This window comes from Pygocentrus nattereri, chromosome 18 (assembly GCF_015220715.1).
Source record: "Pygocentrus nattereri isolate fPygNat1 chromosome 18, fPygNat1.pri, whole genome shotgun sequence".
Classification (NCBI taxonomy): domain Eukaryota; kingdom Metazoa; phylum Chordata; class Actinopteri; order Characiformes; family Serrasalmidae; genus Pygocentrus; species Pygocentrus nattereri.
In genome coordinates, this window is record NC_051228.1 from 5,444,517 (window position 1) to 5,466,825 (window position 22,309).

The window sequence follows — 22,309 nt, forward strand, 5'->3', positions numbered from 1 at the left end:
GGGACTATTTTGCCTCCTAACTCCCTGCATGTATCCCTCCACCAATAACAGATTTTAAAAAATGTGTGTTTGGCAAAAAAGGTTCCAAAATGAGCATGAAAGAATGTCTCACATATCAGGCAGTGAATTCAGAACCAGTTCATGTAATAACTGTCTGTGAGGGAGCTTTCAGAGGCGGACGTCTGGTTCCTATCACCACCACTGTGAACAGTCCTGACTCACCAGTTTCTCTAGAACTGAACATTTCACATCGAACCTCTCTGACTTTGTTTATATCGTAACCGCTAAACGATGCAGAAATGGTGAAAAGTTGGTGGATTTGCCCTTTAATGTGACTACAGGATTCCAGAAATGAACAAAAAAAAAAGACGTACGTGTGCAAACATCTAAGTGTTGTAAGTGCTTTACCCTCGTTAAGCTCCCTGTGATTTGTCACAGTCACAGTCCTTTTAATAGCAAGCCAATTTCTTTTAATAGTTCTGTGATATTTGATTCATTTTGAGCCAATTAATTTGTAGCGCGCATCCTCCGAGTGTAGAACGCAGAAGCAGTAGCAAAGCTCCTCACAACTCCGGAGACATTAAGTGTTTGCTTTAATTAATGATCAAAATGCAATTAGTACTCCACTGTAATGTGCTACTTTATAAGCGAGCACTGTTGGATAGGCACTTTGTGAAGGAAACGAGTAAACACAGACATTAATTGAGCAACGGTGGCACAGCGAAATGCAAAAAAAAGCTGTTTGCTGACAAGAAGCAGCAGACGACTGCGTTCCCCATGACGCAAGACTGAGGCGCCTGTTGTTTCAGAAGGATACGGGGAGTATACAGTAGCGCAGATGCTGCAATAACAGCAACATATGAAGACACTTACCGAAGTTAGAGTTTAAACTGACTTGAAACTGAACGCTGCTTGCAGCTTTAAGTCTGCAGAACATACATTATACGCTATGTGATTAAACCAGGTTAAAATACTGATTATAACTGAACTTTTCAATGAATCAGCACTGATTAGTTGCCATATTGATTCAATTGAAATATATTTTCTTCAATAGGAAACATTTCTATACATTTTCTTCCATGCAGGGTCTTTATATCTATTATTTAAGTCTTTCGGAGGTTTTCTTGTTTATCCTTTTCCAGTAAAGTACTGTGAAGTCTTTGAAAAGCGATGCCTGGTTTGTTGATGTTTAATTAGGTCCAGTTTTTTATTCAGCCTAAGGGTGATCATTTGAGTTGGGGTGTAATGGTTTCAGTAGAGCATTGCCTTTTCCTTCCTGAGCATCTCCCACTTACCATTTTTCACCAAAAACCACTGTTAATGACCAATACTAGACATCTGGGTGCAGCCTATCAGAGTAAAGCAGACGGGAAGGACACGTCTTGGACATTTAAGCCTTTTTCACTTTTAAAATCGCCTGTAGATGCTTAAAGTCCCTTGTAATTTCTAAGGGTAATGCTATTTTAATCTACTGGAGAATTCACATATTAACTAGGTCCAAGACTGAGCTCAAATAGATATATAAAATAAATATTTACACCAAATATTTCAAATTGAATCTTGACCACAGAACCAAAAATGATGTTGTGCAGTTCTGTGCAAAAGAAAAAAAACACTTTCCAGCTCAAATTATAATATTTTTTGTTGATTTTCTTAACAAATTCTCTACAGAGAATTAAATTGGATATTTTTCTGCCAATTTCACTGCACAACTTCGATTTATAATATAAATATAAATATAATTACTGCCCACATAACATGTATCTCCATCTTTGGCACTTTCTTTGTACATCAATTCAACACACCAGCTCTCCTTTACATTGCGTGGAAATTTCACAATTAATAGACCAAAAGATGCCCCAATGCTCCAAAATCCCTTGGAAAAAATCTCTTTATTCTCCAGGGTATATTTTGGTTTTCCCATCTGAATTTATGCGACCAAAACGTAAGACAAATTATTCAGTAGCTGCATAAAACAAATACATTTTTCCAGTGTGCCCAAACTTTTGCATACAACTTTTATGTTTAGTGCTAAGTCAATTGTGAAAATAACTGTTACTAGACTGCTGACGTAAATGAAATGGAACGCCTGTTTCTATTATGGAAATAAATGTACTTTGCATTGTTATTTGTGCCATTAATCAGCATTAAACAAAGACTTGCACCTCTGACCAAAAAAAAAAAACGAATATGATACCAATCGTTTTTATTTGAAAAGGTGGGTTTATCATTTAAATCAAGGAGCTTTTTAAAATCATAAACATGAAGGCGCAACAGGCAGTTAGTTCCACTCTGTACGTTGAGCTGAAGTTGGTCTCGGGCATGGCATCTACATTCCTTTTAACTGGAGCTCATAATTAGTTGTGAACATAACTTTAGAACTTCACAATACAACACTACAGGGCAAATACACCAGTCAGGCATAACATCATGACCATCTCCTCGTTTCTACGCTCACTGTCCATTTTATCAGCTCCACTGACCAAATAGCTGCAGTTACAGACTGTAGTCCATCTGTTTCTCTGATACTCTGTTACCCTGTTCTTCAGTGGTCAGGACCCCCATGGACCCTCACAGAGCAGGTACTATTTGGGTGGTGGATCATTCTCAGCACTGCAGTGACACTGAGGTGGTGGTGGTGGTGTGTTAGTGTGTAGAACATCAAAAATGGAGATACGAGGTTTTCTTTCGACAACAGCGATATACTGTACCCATGTGTATGTATAATGGCAATAAAGTTTAATAGAATTGAACTGAATTGAACCATTCCCTCTACTTTAGTGATTGTTCATATAATCATGACATATTTATAAGTTAGCGTATGAATATATTACAGATATCAGCCTCTTTGGGATCCTTACGTAGGTTAATATGGCTTAATACAGCTGGTTCATGCTTATTACCACCTATTAATACTGCGCTCCACATACACTCTTTAAAAATTTGATCCATTAACACAGAATTCAGTTGTGTGTATTCAAACTGGCACCAAACATGGCTCAACCAATCAGACTTCAGAACTGGAAGTGTCTGTTTTACACTTTCCTGCTGGGTCACATCTTTTCAGACCTACCAGTTAAAAGGTCATTGTCGACTAATGATGGTCAAAAGAACCGCAGTTTGCATCCCTATAAGGGTCACTTACCTGACAGATCTCTGTTTACTCCCAGAGCAAGACCGTCCTTCACCCACAGCACCATGCCATGGTAACCAGTGATGGCGCAGGGTAGAGTCACAGGCTGCCCCGCTACCACTACCACATCATGAGGCTGCTGCACCAGCATAGCACCCAATCCTGAAATACAGAAACAGAGACACAGGCTGTGAGAAAGAGGGGAAGACGCAGAAAGGTCAGTGATCGAAGTTCCTATCCATGATCAAAGGTACTTTAAACACTTTTTAGAGGCTTCAAAACAATTTCTGTGACTTGAAGATTGTTGTTATGGGTTAGAGGAAAACTCCAAAACCTCACATCACCAAGCGCAAAGCAAAGCGTGGAATGCAGTGGTGTAAAGCGCCGCCACTGGACTCTAGAGCAGTGGAGACGTGTTCTCTGGAGTGACCAATCACGCTTCTCCATCTGGGAATCTGATGGTTGAGTCTGGGTTTAGCGGTTGCCAGGAGACGGTACTTGTCTGACTGCACTGTGCCAAGTTTAAAGTTTGGTGGAGGGGGGATTATGGTGTGGGGTTGTTTTTCAGGAGTTGAGCTCGGCCCCTTAGTTCCAGTAAAAGGAACTCTTAAAGCTTCAGCACCAAGAGATTTTGGACAATTTCAGTCTCCCAACTGTGTGGGAACAGTTTGGGGACGGCCCCTTCCTGTTCCAACATGACTGCACACCAGTGCACAAAACAAGGTCCATAAAGACACGGATGAGCGAGTTTGGTGTGGAAGAACTTGACTGGCCTGCACAGAGTCCTGACCTCAACCTGACAGAACACCTTTGGGATGAATTAGAGCGGAGACTGTGAGCCAGACCTTCTCGTCCAACATCAGTGTCTGACCTCTCAAATGTGCTTCTGGAAGAACGGTCAAAAATTCCCATAAACACTCCTAAACCTTGTGGAAAGCCTTCCCAGAAGAGCTGAAGCTGTTATAGCTGCAAAGGGTGGGCCGACATCATATAACCCTATGGATTAAGAATGGGATGTCACTGAAGTTCATATGTGTGTAAAGGTAGACGACCGAATACCTTTAGAAATATAGTGTGTGTCATATTACATCATATGTATATTATGATTATGGACAGTACACTGTTATGTATATGCAGTATAAAACCTGTAATGGAAAAGCTTTTGGGTGTTGATACGCAGGATGAATGAATGAAAGATTACAAACTTCTTGTCTAACGTCCCTCAATGAAACGGTGAAATAGCTCCACATAGCCGATGTTTTTCCACTGCTGATCTGCTGCTGCTCAAACTTTTTGAACACATCTTCATTCCCAGTCTTAGATAAATGTCACTGTGGTTTTTGTTATTCACCAAAATGTCTCTGCATCCCTAGAATGTGTCTTCACTGAGGCTTTTTGTCCTCCCCAATTCATCCAATCTCAGAGAAAATTAAATATTGTGATGAATATTATGTCCATCATGAAAATATCTTAAAGTACTGTGATGCTATTCTTGCCATATCGCCCACTCTAAACCTGTACTGTACTTCCGATCATCACAAACAGAAATGTTGACTCATTTTCTTGTACTCAGAAAACAGAAAACTCAATGTCTCAAAATACACTTACAGTAGAATAGAAACTAACAGGCTCCAGCAACTGCCCACTAGCTTTATTTTAACTTCACTTTAACTGGTCTTTTTTCGAGTGAAATTTCATCTTATGTGCGGACTGAGGTTGATAAATGGTAAACTTCACTTTCCTGTCACTCTCAAATCAACTCCCAAACTCTCCGTGACACATACGGTCCTCCTCGGCCCATGGGAGACAGTTACCCAGACAGAGGAATATGACACAGCCAGAACATGCAGGACAGCAGCTTCACCACCACAGGTCTAAGAAACAGTCCAGTACTTCAGACATGCACAGTAATAGTTGCAGAATACCTACAACGATGAGGCATAACATTCTGACCACCTCCTTGTTTCTACACTCATCGTCCACTTTATCAGCTCCACTTACTGCATAGCTGCACTTTGTAGTTCTACAGTTTCAGACTGTAGTCCATCTGTTTCTCTGATACTCTGATACCCTGTTCTTCAGTGGTCAGTTATTAAACACCTCAGTGTCACTGCTGGACTGAGAATAGTCGACCAACCAAAATATCCAGCTAACAGTGTCCTGTGACCACTGATGACCAACACAAACTGCAGCAGCAGATGAGCTGTCGTCTCTGACTTTACATCTACAAGGTGGACAAACAAGGTAGGAGTGTCTAATAGAGCGGACAGTGAGTGGAAACTCCAGCAGCACTGCTGTGTATGATCTACTCGTACTAGCGCAACGCACACTAACACACCACCACCACGTCAGTGTTACTGCAGTGCTGAGAATGACCCACCACCCATATAGTACAAACAGAGGGTCCATGGGGGTCCTGACCACTGAAGAACAGGGTAACAGAGTATCAGAGAAACAGATGGACTACAGTCTGTAACTGTAGAACTACAGAGTGCAGCTATATAGTAAGTGGAGCTGATAAGATGGACAATGAGGGTAGAAAAGAGGAGGTGGTCATGATGTTACGCCTGATAGGTGGATATAATACAGACGAGAAACATTTCAGAGTGTTCTAAATACGCAGAGCTCCATCTGTTAACCCGTTTCCACCCAAATGTGACTGAAAGATGTCATGCCAAATGTAAACTGTGCCCTGAAGGTGCACAGCATTTGTGTGAGAAGTGTTAGCTCATTAAATTGCAGAGTAAGGGAGCTATTTCTGTAGAGGAGCAGGAGGAACGTCTAAAAAGAGGCGAAAAAAGAGAGACGCTCGGAGACGCATTGTCTCTGTGAATATATTGACTGGGCTTACTGAACACAGCATTAACATCTCAAGCAGACTTTGCTGTATGTTTACAAGAGCGGGTGGCGCTTTTCCCCCCTTAGCCTCTTTCTTGTCGTTTAAAGTGGAAGCAGACAACACATCCAGAAAAACAGAAGAGCTAGCACGGTTCCCCGGGGACTCCTCCGGTCGATTTTGTCTTAAATTCAATAAACTGCGGCTCTCCGAGATGAGCCTTTCATAAATAATACCCAGCCCTACATTGATTTAAGCAAATCTCTGTGGGCCACTGAGATGGAGAACATGGAAGACAAATTTTCGAGAGATACTCTGACCAAATTATACCCTCGTCTTTGTTGTGGCCTTCAAGCTGACACCTAGCTAGCACATATTTCCTTCTTTCTGCTTTACGTAACATCGTTACGGCCGTGCCAATGCCTACGCCTTCTCACTTTAGTACCCCAAAGGAGAGGAGAAGAGCCAAAGAAAAGGTGAGGCAGAGATTCAGAAGTGCTTTAAACCCCTAAGTCTCCCTTGTAGTCAAGTAGATCCCTTGTAGTGAAGTCCAGTCAAGTCAAAGAAAAATTCAGAAAAATCCGGGTCCGAGCCCCCATTGAGCGTCGCCAATGGCGACAGTGGCAAGGAAAACTCCCTAAGAGTAAGAGGAAGAAACCTTGAGAGGAACCAAGACTCAAAACGGGGAACCAATCCTTCTCTGGTCAACACCTATCTTCTGAGGCCAAGCCCTGACCATCCAAAACAACCCCTTCCTTCTGGCGCCTGCTGTTCTGGGCAAGGCCGACATCAGCTTCACCCCATGAACTTCACCTCATAAAGCAGCCAATGGAAGAAAAAGAAACTAATCAGTGACCACTATGGGTCAGTCTGGTCTTTTTTCTTTTTCTTTTTTTTTTGCTAGAGAAATTCCAATTTGGTCTGGCATTTCAAAAATGTATGAACCGGAGAGTGCTGAAAGAGGAAAGGTGTAATATTTCTCCACCTGGCGTAAATGAAAGCCAGAAAACTTCATTAAAAGTTCACAGTGGAGGTGAGATGACAGGTTAACATACAGCATGTTGAAACAGATGGGGATAATAATTATTAGGAGAGGTAATACCCTGCAAGGGTGAGGACTTCAGTGTAAAATAATAATTTGAACAGGTGCCAGCAGGCACAATACACCTACAGTGGCTGGAGAAGACAACAGAAAATGCTGGGGCGCCTTTAACATTAACAGTCTTGCCATGTCGCCCACATGACCTATGGATTTCACATGGTTTCATATGGTCTTTGTTTTGGCCTTCAAACTGACAGCGGGTCAGCAGACATAACCTTCCTTCCAGTTTAACTAACATCCATCCACTTTTCCATTTAAGCCTTGACTTACTTAATATTTCATCTGCAATACATTCAGAGACCCTATTAATCAAAGCTGCATACAGTCGTCAGAGCTATTTCATATTCCATTTAAAGGCCTATCACACCTATGTGCTTTTGTTTGATACGACTGGCTCCGCCCACAAAATAAACACTGCAAAAACACGGCATTTAAATATGTTATTTTAGGAAAACAACCACACTAAACAATCACGTCATTCTACCAGCTTTTGTTTTGATGAATTCACAATTTATTCTCTCCAGTCCTCATCATTTGAAACGGTAAAGTTTGGTCAGCAGGGGGAGCACACCTACAAGCACACTCATTGGCTCATGACTTACTGAATGCAGTCATTTGATTGGCTCTCTCCTAACACATCCGCAAGAATTAGGGTGCTGTTCATGTGAACGATATGTAAATGAGGTGGCCCTTCACTTGTTTCCACATCGAATGAATGTTTCCTGAATCAGATGCACAGCAATTGATACATCGTTGATTCCTGGTCGCATTAATCACAATTCATTAAATTGTTGGAATTAATAAACAAAATTCTGGTTCTCCTGGATTATTTCATCAAAAACGCAATGACTTATTCCTGTGTCTAAAACATTCACTCACAGGCCACTTTATTAGGTCCTTGCTAGTGAAAGGTTGGACCCCCTTTTGCCTTCAGAACTGCCTTAATTCTTCGTGGCAGACTTTCAACAAGGTGTTGGAAACGTTCCTCAGCAGGTTGTCTTAACCGCCTCTACATGCCTAAATGCACTGAGTTGCAGCCATGTGATTGGCTGATTAGCTATTTGTGTTAACAAGCAACTGAACTAATACCTAATAAAGTGGCAGGTGAGTGTATATCTATCTATCTATCTATCTATCTATCTATCTACCTATCTAGTAGAGGTGGTCAAGACGACTTGCTGAAGTGCAGGCCGAGCATCAGAACGGGGAAGAAAGGGGATTTAAGGGGCTTTGAACGTGGCGTGGTTGTTGGAGCCAGACGGGCTGGTCTGAGTATTTCAGAAACTGCTGATCTGCTGGGATTTTCACACACAACCATCTCTAGGGTTCACAGAGAACGGTCCGAAAAAGAGGAAATGTCCAGTGAGCGGTCAGTTGTGTGGACGAAAATGCCTTGTTGATGTGAGAGGTCAGAGGAGAATGGGCAGACTGGTTCCAGATGATAGAAAGACAACAGGAACTCAAATAACCAACCAGAATCTCTGAGGAACATTTCCAACACCTTGTTGAAAGTGTGCCATGAAGAATTAAGACAGTTCTGAGGGCAAAAGGGGGTCCAACCTTTTACTAGGTGTACCTAATAAAGTGGCCAGTGAGTGTATAGATAGATAGATAGATAATCAGATTCAATAATGTTTATGTCTCAAGGGAGCTGCTAACTACTGCCACTGAGTTCTGCTCCAGAGAGTCTGTGCCTGCAACTGGTCAGCCCAAGCCTCTCTGGGCAAAAGCCTCAGCTAAAGCAATCACTGTGTTACACTACAAACGTCTCAGCAGAATTCCAGTCGGTGACACCTCCAATATTATAGTTGCTTATTTGAGTTTGTGCCTTTTAGAGCTCAATTCAACCTTAGCAAGCCACCTGTTCCCATGTTTACACAGATTGAGAGAATAAACAAACATTTGGCAGCGCCAAAGTGTTTCATTAAGTCCCTGGACTAACGCTTAGCATGCGCATCCAAGTATGTGCCTCTGGATTTGAGATTATTTACATCGCATTGCTGCTCTTTTGCCTATTTTAGAATGAAAAAGCCTTTGTTCAGCTCCACAGACCGCCTGCGCATGTTCAGTCACGATTCTTTAAAACAGCCAGATGCATTAACCAAACATACAAAGTTAGACTTAATCAATACCACAAAGGCGGATACCAATCAACACAGGCTTTAGCTTTACCCATTCATGCTTTAAATAAAACGGCTGCTCGCTGCGTTCCTCAGTCTAAGTCTGCAGAGCAATAAAGGCTGGCTTCACTGCAGTTTCCACAACCATGCCGTTATTGCATTTGCTCAATTCTTCCTTCTCAAATAAACAGCAGAAAATGCACACTGCATTTAAATAGAAACATTCCTGGTGAGCTACACCAGCCTGGAAGGATGAAAATCAAAACATATTCATGCAGTGAGGTTTGCAACTATTACTTGTGAGGAATTTGAGGGAACAAAACAGACCTTGAACCTTCCATATTTTCCACTACATTGGATTCTATTGTTTTAAACGATTATACATTTTATTATGCTGAATTTAATCTAGGGAGCTGGAACATCTGCTTACATGATTTGCCAGGAACCTGTAGGCTTTACTTTTCACAGTCTGGCAAATAACTGGAGTGATTTTAATCCAGTATGAATCTGCAGTGTGTAGTTTTACAGTCTGACTGTAATAATTGTGGAGTGATTTTAATCCAGTATGAATCTGCAGTGTGTGTAGTTTTACAGTCTGACTGTAATAATTGTGGAGTGATTTTAATCCAGTATGAATCTGCAGTGTGTGTAGTTTTACAGTCTGACTGTAATAATTGTGGAGAGATTTTAATCCAGTATGAATCTGCAGTGTGTAGTTTTACAGTCTGACTGTAATAATTGTGGAGTGATTTTAATCCAGTATGAATCTGCAGTGTGTGGAGTTTTACAGTCTGACTGTAATAATTGTGGAGTGATTTTAATCCAGTATGAACCTGCAGCGTGTGTAGTTTTACAGTCTGACTGTAATAATTGTGGAGTGATTTTAATCCAGTATGAATCTGCAGTGTGTGTAGTTTTACAGTCTGATGGTAATAATTGTGGAGTGATTTTAATCCAGTATGAATCTGCAGTGTGTAGTTTTACAGTCTGACTGTAATAATTGTGGAGTGATTTTAATCCAGTATGAATCTGCAGTGTGTGTAGTTTTACAGTCTGACTGTAATAATTGTGGAGTGATTTTAATCCAGTATGAATCTGCAGTGTGTGTAGTTTTACAGTCTGACTGTAATAATTGTGGAGTGATTTTAATCCAGTATGAATCTGCAGTGTGTGTAGTTTTACAGTCTGACTGTAATAATTGTGGAGTGATTTTAATCCAGTATGAATCTGCAGTGTGTGTAGTTTTACAGTCTGACTGTAATAATTGTGGAGTGATTTTAATCCAGTATGAATCTGCAGTGTGTGTAGTTTTACAGTCTGACGGTAATAATTGTGGAGTGATTTTAATCCAGTATGAATCTGCAGCGTGTAGTTTTACAGTCTGACTGTAATAATTGTGGAGAGATTTTAATCCAGTATGAATCTGCAGCGTGTAGTTTTACAGTCTGACTGTAATAATTGTGGAGAGATTTTAATCCAGTATGAATCTGCAGTGTGTAGTTTTACAGTCTGACTGTAATAATTGTGGAGTGATTTTAATCCAGTATGAATCTGCAGCATGTAGTTTTACAGTCTGACTGTAATAATTGTGGAGAGATTTTAATCCAGTATGAATCTGCAGTGTGTAGTTTTACAGTCTGACTGTAATAATTGTGGAGTGATTTTAATCCAGTATGAATCTGCAGTGTGTGTAGTTTTACAGTCTGACTGTAATAATTGTGGAGAGATTTTAATCCAGTATGAATCTGCAGTGTGTGTAGTTTTACAGTCTGACTGTAATAATTGTGGAGTGATTTTAATCCAGTATGAATCTACAGCGTGTAGTTTTACAGTCTGACTGTAATAATTGTGGAGTGATTTTAATCCAGTATGAATCTGCAGTGTGTGTAGTTTTACAGTCTGACTGTAATAATTGTGGAGAGATTTTAATCCAGTATGAATCTGCAGCGTGTGTAGTTTTACAATCTGACGGTAATAATTGTGGAGTGATTTTAATCCAGTATGAATCTGCAGTGTGTGTAGTTTTACAGTCTGACTGTAATAATTGTGGAGTGATTTTAATCCAGTATGAATCTGCAGTGTGTGTAGTTTTACAGTCTGACTGTAATGATTGTGGAGAGATTTTAATCCAGTATGAATCTGCAGCGTGTAGTTTTACAGTCTGACTGTAATAATTGTGGAGTGATTTTAATCCAGTATGAATCTACAGCGTGTGTAGTTTTACAGTCTGACTGTAATAATTGTGGAGTGATTTTAATCCAGTATGAATCTACAGCGTGTAGTTTTACAGTCTGACTGTAATAATTGTGGAGTGATTTTAATCCAGTATGAATCTACAGCGTGTGTAGTTTTACAGTGTTCTCATCTTCTGTAATGGGCTGAACCTGGAGTTCCCTCAGTAATATAGTCCTATTCCAATCCACCTCATGCTAATGTAATAACAAAACCTACTAATAGACACGTCCATGCAGTGTGTTGTTATTGTTATTGAGCCCGTCCTTTAGCGTGATGCTGACAGGTGCATCCGAGCTATGACCTTTCAGTCAAGACTATCTTTGGGAATTTAGGGACATTAAACTTTATATGATACTTTATCCAGTACCAATCAGACAGCCAAATCCCGACAAATTATATTACACAACCTCCTCTGGGAAAACTAATCCAGCCCAAGGTACTTTTTCTGGTTTTCAGAGACAAACAAAAAAGCTCTAACCATTTACACAAGCCCATGTTAATCACGCTAACCTCTCCATGCACCCCTCACATAAACTCATGCTGAATTGGAGGCTGGCCGCTGTGCTTTTCTCGTACCAGTGCGCCTCACTCTGAGTGATATTTAACTCCAGGTGCAGGAAATGAAGCTGCAGGAATCCAATAACAGAATTCATTTGTTTAGATTTGACTTGGGGTGGCTGGGCCCACAGAGAGGAGACGTGCTGAAAGTCGGAATGTAATGATGAGATTTATTCATCCAATCCAAGCTCTCATTAGAACTAGCCATGCCTGCCCGAGCCTCAGCAGCGGATACAGTGGGCTTATGTGAAACAAAAGCACTGTTAGACACAAACAACGGATGCTGCGTTGCTGTAGAAATTACTATAATGTGGTGTGTTTGTACATTCTGCTTATATTTTTGGAACTGCTACAGTCAAGAGACACTCTAAGAGTCATTGTGCTGCACTATTCGGGCACAGTGTTATTTTCCACAAGAGAGCTGGAAAAAATAACACTCGAGCGAAACCTGGATTACACCAAATGTGTGAACTATGCACATGTTTCTGTACCCTGTTAGAAGAAAAACAAGCAAAACACCTATGCCTTGTTCTGAAACGCGATGAGTGCTGGTCCTAAAAGAATTCTGTTCGCTTATTTCAGTTAAAGAGTTATGCAGATAATTACTCTGAATCTAAGCCTTCAAATAACCGGTGAAGGACGTATAGCAGCACCTAAGTAATCAGCAAGTTTGATCCAGACTGACCTATTCGTGCTGGATTACAATGTCTAATAAAAGAAGACACACATTCAGATTCATAATTATTACTGTCAGACTGTAAAAACTAGACAAACTGCCGATTCATACTGGATTACTTAGCCAAAGATCATGTCAAGCCAGATCCAATAGGGCTTTTGTTAGTGGATAACCGACATTAACAACCAAAAGCAGTCGTGAGCCATGATGATCTGATTGATTTGGACATGTCTGCATACACACTGCATGGGGCAGGACAATTTTTCCTGTACAGCATGCAAACGGGCTCTATCCACATCAAACCCTCCGCACAGGTTACAAGTGGTTTTGAGTTTTGAATACAGATTTTGTTGATGCTCTGTGGAAGCAGAAGAAGTTTTATGGAAGTATCACTTATCTCTTTACTACTGAGGGGCAATTGGACAGCTTTGTTTAATTGTCCCAGCAGAGGCTGAGAGGTGGACAGTGAAGATGGAGCTACCTGCACTGAACAGCGTCAGCAATTCATGCTCCAGTGCCGTTGAAGGTTCAGCCTCATTAAAAAAAAAAGAAACAGCCTTCCAGTATCTTCCACTGTAGAGAAAGCCTCTCCACCAATAAACTCCAAAACCTAACAGAAGGGAGGGGAGGGGGGTATTTAAGCAGGCGGAGAGTGCTCCATTATTGTCAAAGGGCTCCTTTACACCTTCCAAGAAGATTAGAAGCATATCATAAGCCCATGGTAGACTACCTGTCAGTGTCAAAAACGGTCAACAACAAAGAAAGAGGATTACTTCTGTTATTCCAGGCCGCTCTTATTGCTCTGTATTACTTTGAGAAGGACAAAGCAAACAGACACCTTAGAAAAAACAAACAAGCTCTGAATTAATCTAGCGTGTATAATGGAATTATTACAAAGGATTTTCTCTGTCTAAACACGCTGGGAAACAGCTTGTGATTGGGTTTTATTCACCTTTACGAAACAGCCAAGAACGGCAAAAGTCTAAGTCTGTAAAATTCGTCTTTTTAACGTAATAATAATCGATGACGCTAAAACATGATATAAAAGTGTGACCGGCATGCGTGCTCAATCACTCAGTGCCCTGGTTGAAGTCAGAGCCCGAAAGATAAAGGGTGGCTCTGGATAAGGCTGTGGAAAACTGCACCTGCTTTTGCAGACTAACGTGGCTCCATATCAGAAAATAGGTCCATCTTGTCCATCCCTATCCAGTCTGAAGAAGGGCTGAGTGGAGGACAGGAGGAAATAGAGCATGAATCACTTTGATGCTTGGATTGATTCCTCAAACCAACATGCACAAGTCTCAGGTACGAGGTCGTCCACCACAAGGGGAAGCAGAGGGTCCGCTAGATATGTGAAACTTAAAAACATCTCATCTGAACCTCAAAGATTCTTTCTATTCAAAGAGTTCAAACACAGATGAAGTAGCACGACCCAGAGCAGCTCTCTTTAGTATATCGTCACGGTCCAAAGAAACACAAGTATCTCCAAAACTGTGCAGAAGATGGCAAAGACATTCACTTTAATGTAGGTTTATGCTAAGAGATTTTATTCTAAGCCATTTTAGGGCATTTGTAAAGGCCCAGTCATTAGCCCAGGTGTAGAGGTGGTCAAGACGACCTGCTGAAGTGCAGGCCGAGCATCAGAACGGGGAAGAAAGGGGATTTAAGGGACTTTGAACGTGGCGTGGTTGTTGGTGCCAGACGGGCTGGTCTGAGTATTTCAGAAACTGCTGATCTGCTGGGATTTTCACACACAACCATCTCTAGGGTTCACAGAGAACGGTCCGAAAAAGAGGAAATATCCAGTGAGCGGTCAGCTGTGTGGACGAAAATGCCTTGTTGATGTGAGAGGTCAGAGGAGAATGGGCAGACTGGTTCCAGATGATAGAAAGGCAACAGGAACTCAAATAACCAACCAAAATCTCTGAGGAACGTTTCCAACACCTTGTTGAAAGTCTGACATGAAGAATTAAGGCAGTTCTGACGGCGAAAGTGGGTCCAACCTTTCACTAGCACCTAATAAAGTGGCCGGTGAGTGTATATCAAAATCTTATACAGTCAACAACTGAAAATCAATTCAAATAAAGTACAACTGAGTCATATTTAAAGATTTATTGTTAGTTTTCTCTTTTTTGAGCACGCCATGTGAAATGACTTCCCTCTGACTCACTTTCTCCTCCGTCTGCTGTCTCTCACCTCGTCTCTCCCCTCTGTGCTCATTGTAAAGCACAGATCTGAATGTCTGAGTCGCGTCACATGAGATATTTACCACGTACGTGTTGCGCTTCCTTGCCTAACACATTCCAGGACACCATTTTCCAGAATTCCTATCATCAGGACATCACCCCTTCCGCCAATCACAGGCCTCTGCCCTGTTCACGGTCACCTGATTACTGATACAACACACTTGTGTTCGTTTGCTTCAGACTTTAAAAGGATCCTGGTTTGTTCTCCTCATTGCGAGGTATTGCCACTGTGTTTCTCTTCTGATTTCATGACTAGTGTACTGAAACCATGACTAGTGCACTGAACCCATGACTAATGTACTGAACCCATGACTAGTGCACTGAACCCATGACTAGTGTACTGAACCCGTGACTAATATACTGAACCTGTGGCTAGTGTTACTGAACCCATGACTAATGTACTGAACCCATGACTAGTATACTGAACCCATGACTAATATACTGAACCTGTGGCTAGTGTTACTGAACCCATGACTAGTATACTGAACCCATGACTAGTGTACTGAACCCATGACTAGTGTACTGAACCCGTGACTAGTGTTACTGAACCCATGACTAATATACTGAACCCGTGGCTAGGGTACTGAACCCATGACTAGTGTACTGAACCCGTGACTAGTATACTGAACCCATGACTAGTGTTACTGAACCCATGACTAATATACTGAACCCGTGGCTAGGGTACTGAACCCATGACTAGTGTACTGAACCCATGACTAGTGTACTGAACCCGTGACTAGTATACTGAACCCATGACTAATGTACTGAACCCATGACTAGTGTACTAAACCCGTGACTAGTATACTGAACCCATGACTAGTGTACTGAACCCGTGGCTAGGGTACTGAACCCATGACTAGTGTACTGAACCCGTGACTAGTATACTGAACCCATGACTAGTATACTGAACCCATGGCTAGGGTACTGAACCCATGACTAGTGTACTGAACCCGTGACTAGTGTACTGAACCCGTGACTAGTGTACTGAACCCATGACTAGTGTTAACGAAACCCATGACTAATATACTGAACCCGTGGCTAGGGTACTGAACCCGTGACTAGTGTACTGAACCCGTGACTAGTATACTGAACCCATGACTAGTGTTACTGAACCCATGACTAGTATACTGAACCCATGACTAACATACTGAACCTGTGGCTAGAGTACTGAGCCCATGACTAGTGTACTGAACCCGTGACTAGTGTACTGAACCCGTGACTAGCATACTGAACCCATAACTAGTGTTACTGAACCCATGACTAATATACTGAACCCGTGGCTAGGGTACTGAACCCGTGACTAGTGTACTGAACCCGTGACTAGTGTACTGAACCCATGACTAGTGTTACTGAACCCATGACTAGTGTTACTGAACCCGTGGCTAGGGTACTGAACCCATGACTAGTGTACTGAACCCATGACTAGTATACTGAACCCATGACTAGTGTACTGAACCCATGACTAGTGTACTGAACACATGACTAGTGTTACTGAGCCCATGACTAGTATACTGAACCAATGACTAGTGTACTGAACCCATGACCAGTGTACTGAACCCATGACTAGTGTACTGAACACATGACTAGTGTTACTGAGCCCATGACTAGTATACTGAACCAATGACTAGTGTACTGAACCCATGACCAGTGTACTGAACCCATGACTAGTGTACTGAACACATGACTAGTGTTACTGAGCCCATGACTAGTATACTGAACCAATGACTAGTGTACTGAACCCATGACCAGTGTACTGAACCCATGACCAGTGCACTGAACCTATGATCAGTGTACTGAACCCATGACTAATGTACTGAACCCATGACCAGTGTACTGAACCCATGACTAGTGTACTGAACACATGACTAGTGTTACTGAGCCCATGACTAGTATACTGAACCAATGACTAGTGTACTGAACCCATGACCAGTGTACTGAACCCATGACCAGTGCACTGAACCTATGATCAGTGTACTGAACCCATGACTAATGTACTGAACCCATGATCAGTGTACTGAACCCATGACTAATGTACTGAACCCATGACCAGTGTACTGAAGCCATGACTAGTGTACTGAAGCTATTGCCTGTTTTTCGACTATTCCTCTTTTAGATTTGCCCTGACTCTGTATTTTCACGCAAGTGTTCTCTCATTCAACCAACTCATGAGCGTCTTTCCGTGCTTGTTCAGCGTTACAGTATACGATTGGTCTGCGAGTTTCCCGGGCCTCAGCTACTGTAAAGGCTAGAAAAGGCATACTGATTAAAAATGAAAAATGAAAATTAAATAATTCTCCATAGTTTATCGGTTATAGGTCCAGGTCCGCACAGCGTCTGCATCCAGATCGGGACCGCGGTTTGCCTATTAGTGACCTCTGGTGACGAAAAAACAAAAATCTCATAAGAAATCTCATAAGAGCCCAAGCCTTTCTGCTTCTGTTCTATTCTAACTGGCATATGAGTATTAGAAACCCTTTCAATATGTTTTTTTCCCCATTTAACAAAAAGCATTGTGTTTTATTAGTCAGTCTAATACAGGATTGACTACTGCAGAGTTATAAAAGTAGCAGAATACAACTATTCAGGACACACAGAAATGAAGGATCTGTATTCAGCAGCATTCTGAATAGTTACCTTCAAATATTTTAGGAGAAAACGTTTAGAATACATGCCTATCATATTTTCAAAATAAAAAACATATTTAAGAAAAATACCATCGATGCTTGCTTACTTGTTGTGAAGGTAGCACACAGCATGTAGCAATTCTTTAGAGGGACCAAAGTCCTTGTAAGAAAGTCTGTCCAGTCAGTGGCCACCCAGCAGGCAGATATTAAATTAAACCATGTTTTTCCGGGTTGTTCTGGCTCTCGCGCATGAACATATCTCCATAATGAGGGACGGCTTTTCCCTGTTTTTGTTTCACCAGCGTCAGGAGACCAACTAACTTCTCTTACTGAAGGGTGGCACTTGTCTAGCTAACCACTGAACTGCCTCCTTTTCCTTTATAAGACTACGGAGGCTTCTTCACAAATACTAAAACTCCTACTAAAGCCTGAATTAACTGATAAACCAGTTTGATTAGCCAGTTGTTTATCTCAAAGTTACAATAGTTCTTTTTTCGCCAGCTTCTTGTTTGAATTGTCCCATTACACCTTAAATGGTGCTTGAGGCGCCAGAATATAACTGTGGCACCATTTAAGGTGGAATGAGAAAATTTGAACAAAATCAGCTTCAGCTTTGCGACTTTTTAGTGTTTCACACATTCTTGTTGCAGATTAAACATAGCAGGAAATGAGCTGGAGTGATTATACACACAAATACGTCCGTCTCTAAATGATCATCTTATGTTCATCTTAAATCTTTTACTTTGCCTTTTCGTTAGCCACTACCGAGGCGAGACTGTTGTCTGTGTTGCTATGTGATCAGCAGCCTGTGTGCCAACCTTCCGAGTTAAAGGGTGAATCAGAGGTTTCTACATTAACTCCAGCGTTTAAGACCATTTATTGTTTAACTGTGTTGAAGGATCAGCAGAGCTTTATTTTACTGTAAAGGAGGATTATTTTATTATTACCTACTGATCTGATTCAGCTGTGGAGCCGCAACAGGGCAGTAAAAGAGCTGCATGTGGCTCCGGAGCCGCATGCTGCTGACCCCTGATCTACTGCTTGGTTATTGCACCAAAAATATTTTGCCTCTGCCTTGAAGGTCTGGGGCAATTTAAGAGATGATCTCACAAATCAATGTTGCAAATCATACATTCTGACATGGCAGACCTGAAGAATACCATGAATACACCACTGCAGCCAGGCAGGTAGAGAGACTTTCTAGCATTAGAGAGTCATCAGTCAGAATGGAAAGGGTACTGAAGTCATGGCATTTAGCTGAAGCGGCGGGAAAAAAAAAGAGAGAAACATACAACTTTCTTTGAAAACTGCTAAAATGTCTTTCATGAATCATTTCCAGTTGGAGTGCTTCAAAGGTCTGCTGAAAAAAAAACAAAAACAACGAAACAAGATGAAGAGAAGGCCATGAGGCCGCTACTCTTATCTCTGACCATATCTAGTCGCCTCTGGATGTAAAAGATAAAAGCAGCAGGAAAAAAGAAAGTTTTGTTTAAGAGCGATTGTTTGACCCTAACCCTGAAATGTACCTGGTAGACAAGGACAAAGAAATGTCACTCATGGTCATTCATTCTGACAAAGCTCATTGAGAGGGGGTGTGAAGGCCTCGTTCAGAGCGTTGCGGCCCCGCAAACAACGTGGGTCAGTTTAAAAAGGAGGGAAAATAATACGGAACTGCAGAAGTCTAAATTAAAGCAGTGGCTTCAATCATGAAAAACAGAAGCCTTTTCTTTTTCTCGTCATGCATTTGATTGTGAATCCGCCGGTGTAAAAAATCAGGTCGGCGTTCTCGGACTTCCAAGGAGAGGCAACACGACAGCCAGTGGCCAATGACCAGCACACCTTTCCACGGGGGGCCGGGGAAAATAATACATATATTCCGGCGCGGAGCTCCGGGGTCGATGAAGGGAAGCTATTTGCGAGGAGGGACAGTATCCTATTTGGGGAACAAGATTAGGCCGTGTAGTGGAGATGATGAAGTCCGTCATGCAGCAGTGGCTGCATCATGAGGGCTGATGGTAAACAGCAGCGTTCCAGTACATCTTAGCCCTGGCAGCTGTCCTCCCACACACACGATGCCTTTCTTACTGGCTTGGCTACGAGAGAAACCAACATACAAGAGAGGAGGGAAAAAATCCCTGAACTGCGATTCCATGAATATGTATGTTATTAAACCAGACATACCATTTTTCTTTGATTCCGCACTATAATTTTCTAAATAGCACGGATTCGAAAACAGGCAAGCAACGCGGCGGAAACTAGATCAGGGTCAGAGCTGCAAATGTTAATCACCAAACCATGCGTCTTATTTGAAAATAGTGTTTTTCAAACAGTGGCAACACACAGCGAGTGAGAATCCTGCTTCACGGGTCGCCGCCTTAGTCTGACAAACGACCGGAAAGCCACTGATCTGTCTTCACAGGCTGCACTCTGTTGAAGTTACAGACCGCCCTTGGTTGGTTTCATTTCCAGTCAAAAAAGGACAGTAAATACAGAAAAAAGCAGAAAATCTATAGAATAGAAAATAACAGCGAAGCCTCAACAAGGGAATCTTAAAAGCTGGTTGCATTTCAGTCATCAGAAATTTTAACCCCTTTAAATGAGCATCAGTAATGAGTACCATATGAACGACTACCGGACATCAAATCAATCTTAGTGTGACTTGAGTGGGTTATTCAAACGACGTATCTGTGGTTGCTTGCATGATCTTTTCGTTTTTGATGTGAAGTCGGGACACAAATGGCTGATATTGTGTCTCATGTTATCATCAAGTTAAATCATGCGATACAAAAGATGAATAACCAGTAACCAGATCCACCACTCCAAATGCTAAGGACATGTATTTAAATCTACTTTTCTAAATAAGTACCACTATAATTCTGAAATACATTTACATGTGTTTCCAAAAAATATGTACATATTAAAAATGACTCCATTCCATGTATTTAATCTACAAATATGTGCATATTTTAAAATATTTTTACATATATGACAATATATTAGCATATTTTTTAAATGCTACAAAATGACGGTTTTGTCTGAAATAGGGGGTAAACCTGATCTCCTATAGGAGGAACACGGGCGTTCATCGTTACCTAATGAACTAATATCTAAAGACTAATAACTAGTATTCTTTAACTAATGAAATAATAAAATAAGGGTAAGAAGGAAATAAATGAAAAAAAAATGTAAATGATGTCTTGCCTAATATATAAAATAACTTGCATATAAAAATAAAATATACTTATATATCAAATATATATATATACACACTATAACTATACAACTATAGATAGATAGATATTTCACACATTATAAATATATATATATTCGTATATTTTTTGTATAAATGTAATCAATATTTTTCATATTATCTTCATGGACAAAAGCCAATGTTTTACCTTCACTGTTCACACTTTTCTGTTTATAACCGTATGAAATATTTTCTAGGTTGGTTATTCTGATACTGTTTGTTTACTGTAGATAGCTGAATAGCAAAAATGCTGCATCCCTAATAAATGCATGACTCTTCTCCCAGAAGGAGTGATGCACACACGGGCTTCAGCTTTTACTGCTGCGATTCTAAGCCCATCAATAAGTATTAACGTTGCTGTCTTTCTGCCTTCACCAACCTCCGTCACTTAACTCCGCGCCAAGTCCTGTGCTGTTTCAGCAGCTCCTGATTAGGCCTTGAATAGTCTGATAAACAACCGCGCTGGCCAGCACCAAACAGCGCCTTGTGTTTGCTTTATGCACCTCCAGGTTCACTCTGCAGTCCGCAGAACCCATCTATTCTTCATGTGCCACTGCCTTTTTTGATCTTTATTTTGGTCCGTGGTGTTTTTCTCCAGCAGAGGCTGCAGGAGCGCGGTGCGGTGAGCGCCGCGGTGGCCGGAACGGCAGGAGTTAGTCCGGCGCTTTTGTCTGGCTGCGGTGCTTTCTCAGAGCCCTGCAGCATCTCTGCCGGAGAGGGAGCATAATGTTACAGGTAAACTCTGGGCCTACTGACTTCGCTCGCCTCTCTGAACTCCCTCTCGCCCACAGTGCTGCCCCGGGCTACAATCCTGCTCCACAGGAGCCTGGCTTAGTCCAACATACTGCGGAAAATCAGACACAAACGCCTATCTGTGCACACACAGTCAAGCACATGTGCAGAACGACGCACGACTACAGTGCCTTACTGCGCAGTAGGACTGCAGTCATCATACACGCAGCTGATGCTCATTTGATATCAATTTGAAGTGAAATTTGATTTTTAACGGAAACGTAATGCCCTGTAAACGCCCTGTAAACGGCCTGTAAACGGCCTTGGGACATAAAAATGACAGTGCTGCTTTATTTTGAGTGGTCATTTTATAGAAAAAAACACTTAACAGACTCTCAGTAACATGTCAAACACATATGATGGTTAGGATTAGGGCCAGGGTGAGGGTTAGGATTAGGTTTTGGGTTGAGTTTAAGGTTAGGGTTAGGATTAGATTTTGGATTAAGGTTAGGGTTAGGTTTGGGGTTGAGTTTAAGGTGAGGGTTAGGATTAGGGCCAGGGTGAGGGTTAGGATTAGGTTTTGGGTTGAGTTTAAGGTTAGGGTTAGGATTAGATTTTGGATTAAGGTTAGGGTTAGGTTTGGGGTTGAGTTTAAGGTGAGGGTTAGGATTAGGGCCAGGGTGAGGGTTAGGATTAGGTTTTGGGTTGAGTTTAAGGTTAGGGTTAGGATTAGATTTTGGATTAAGGTTAGGGTTAGGTTTGGGGTTGAGTTTAAGGTGAGGGTTAGGATTAGGGCC

At 41.5% G+C, this 22,309-nt stretch overlaps 1 protein-coding gene across 3 annotated transcripts in view; it reads right to left on the reverse strand.

Annotated features, from left to right (window-relative positions):
* Window positions 1–22,309, reverse strand: part of kirrel3a (kirre like nephrin family adhesion molecule 3a) — a 311,368-nt gene that overhangs the window by 108,996 nt on the left and 180,063 nt on the right. For all 3 annotated transcript variants that reach the window (XM_037546986.1, XM_037546985.1, XM_037546984.1), the window contains one exon: window positions 3,146–3,295. In XM_037546986.1, the coding sequence (XP_037402883.1) occupies window positions 3,146–3,284 (139 nt within the window). In that variant the 5' untranslated portion in view covers window positions 3,285–3,295. The remainder of the gene's footprint in view (window positions 1–3,145; window positions 3,296–22,309) is intronic.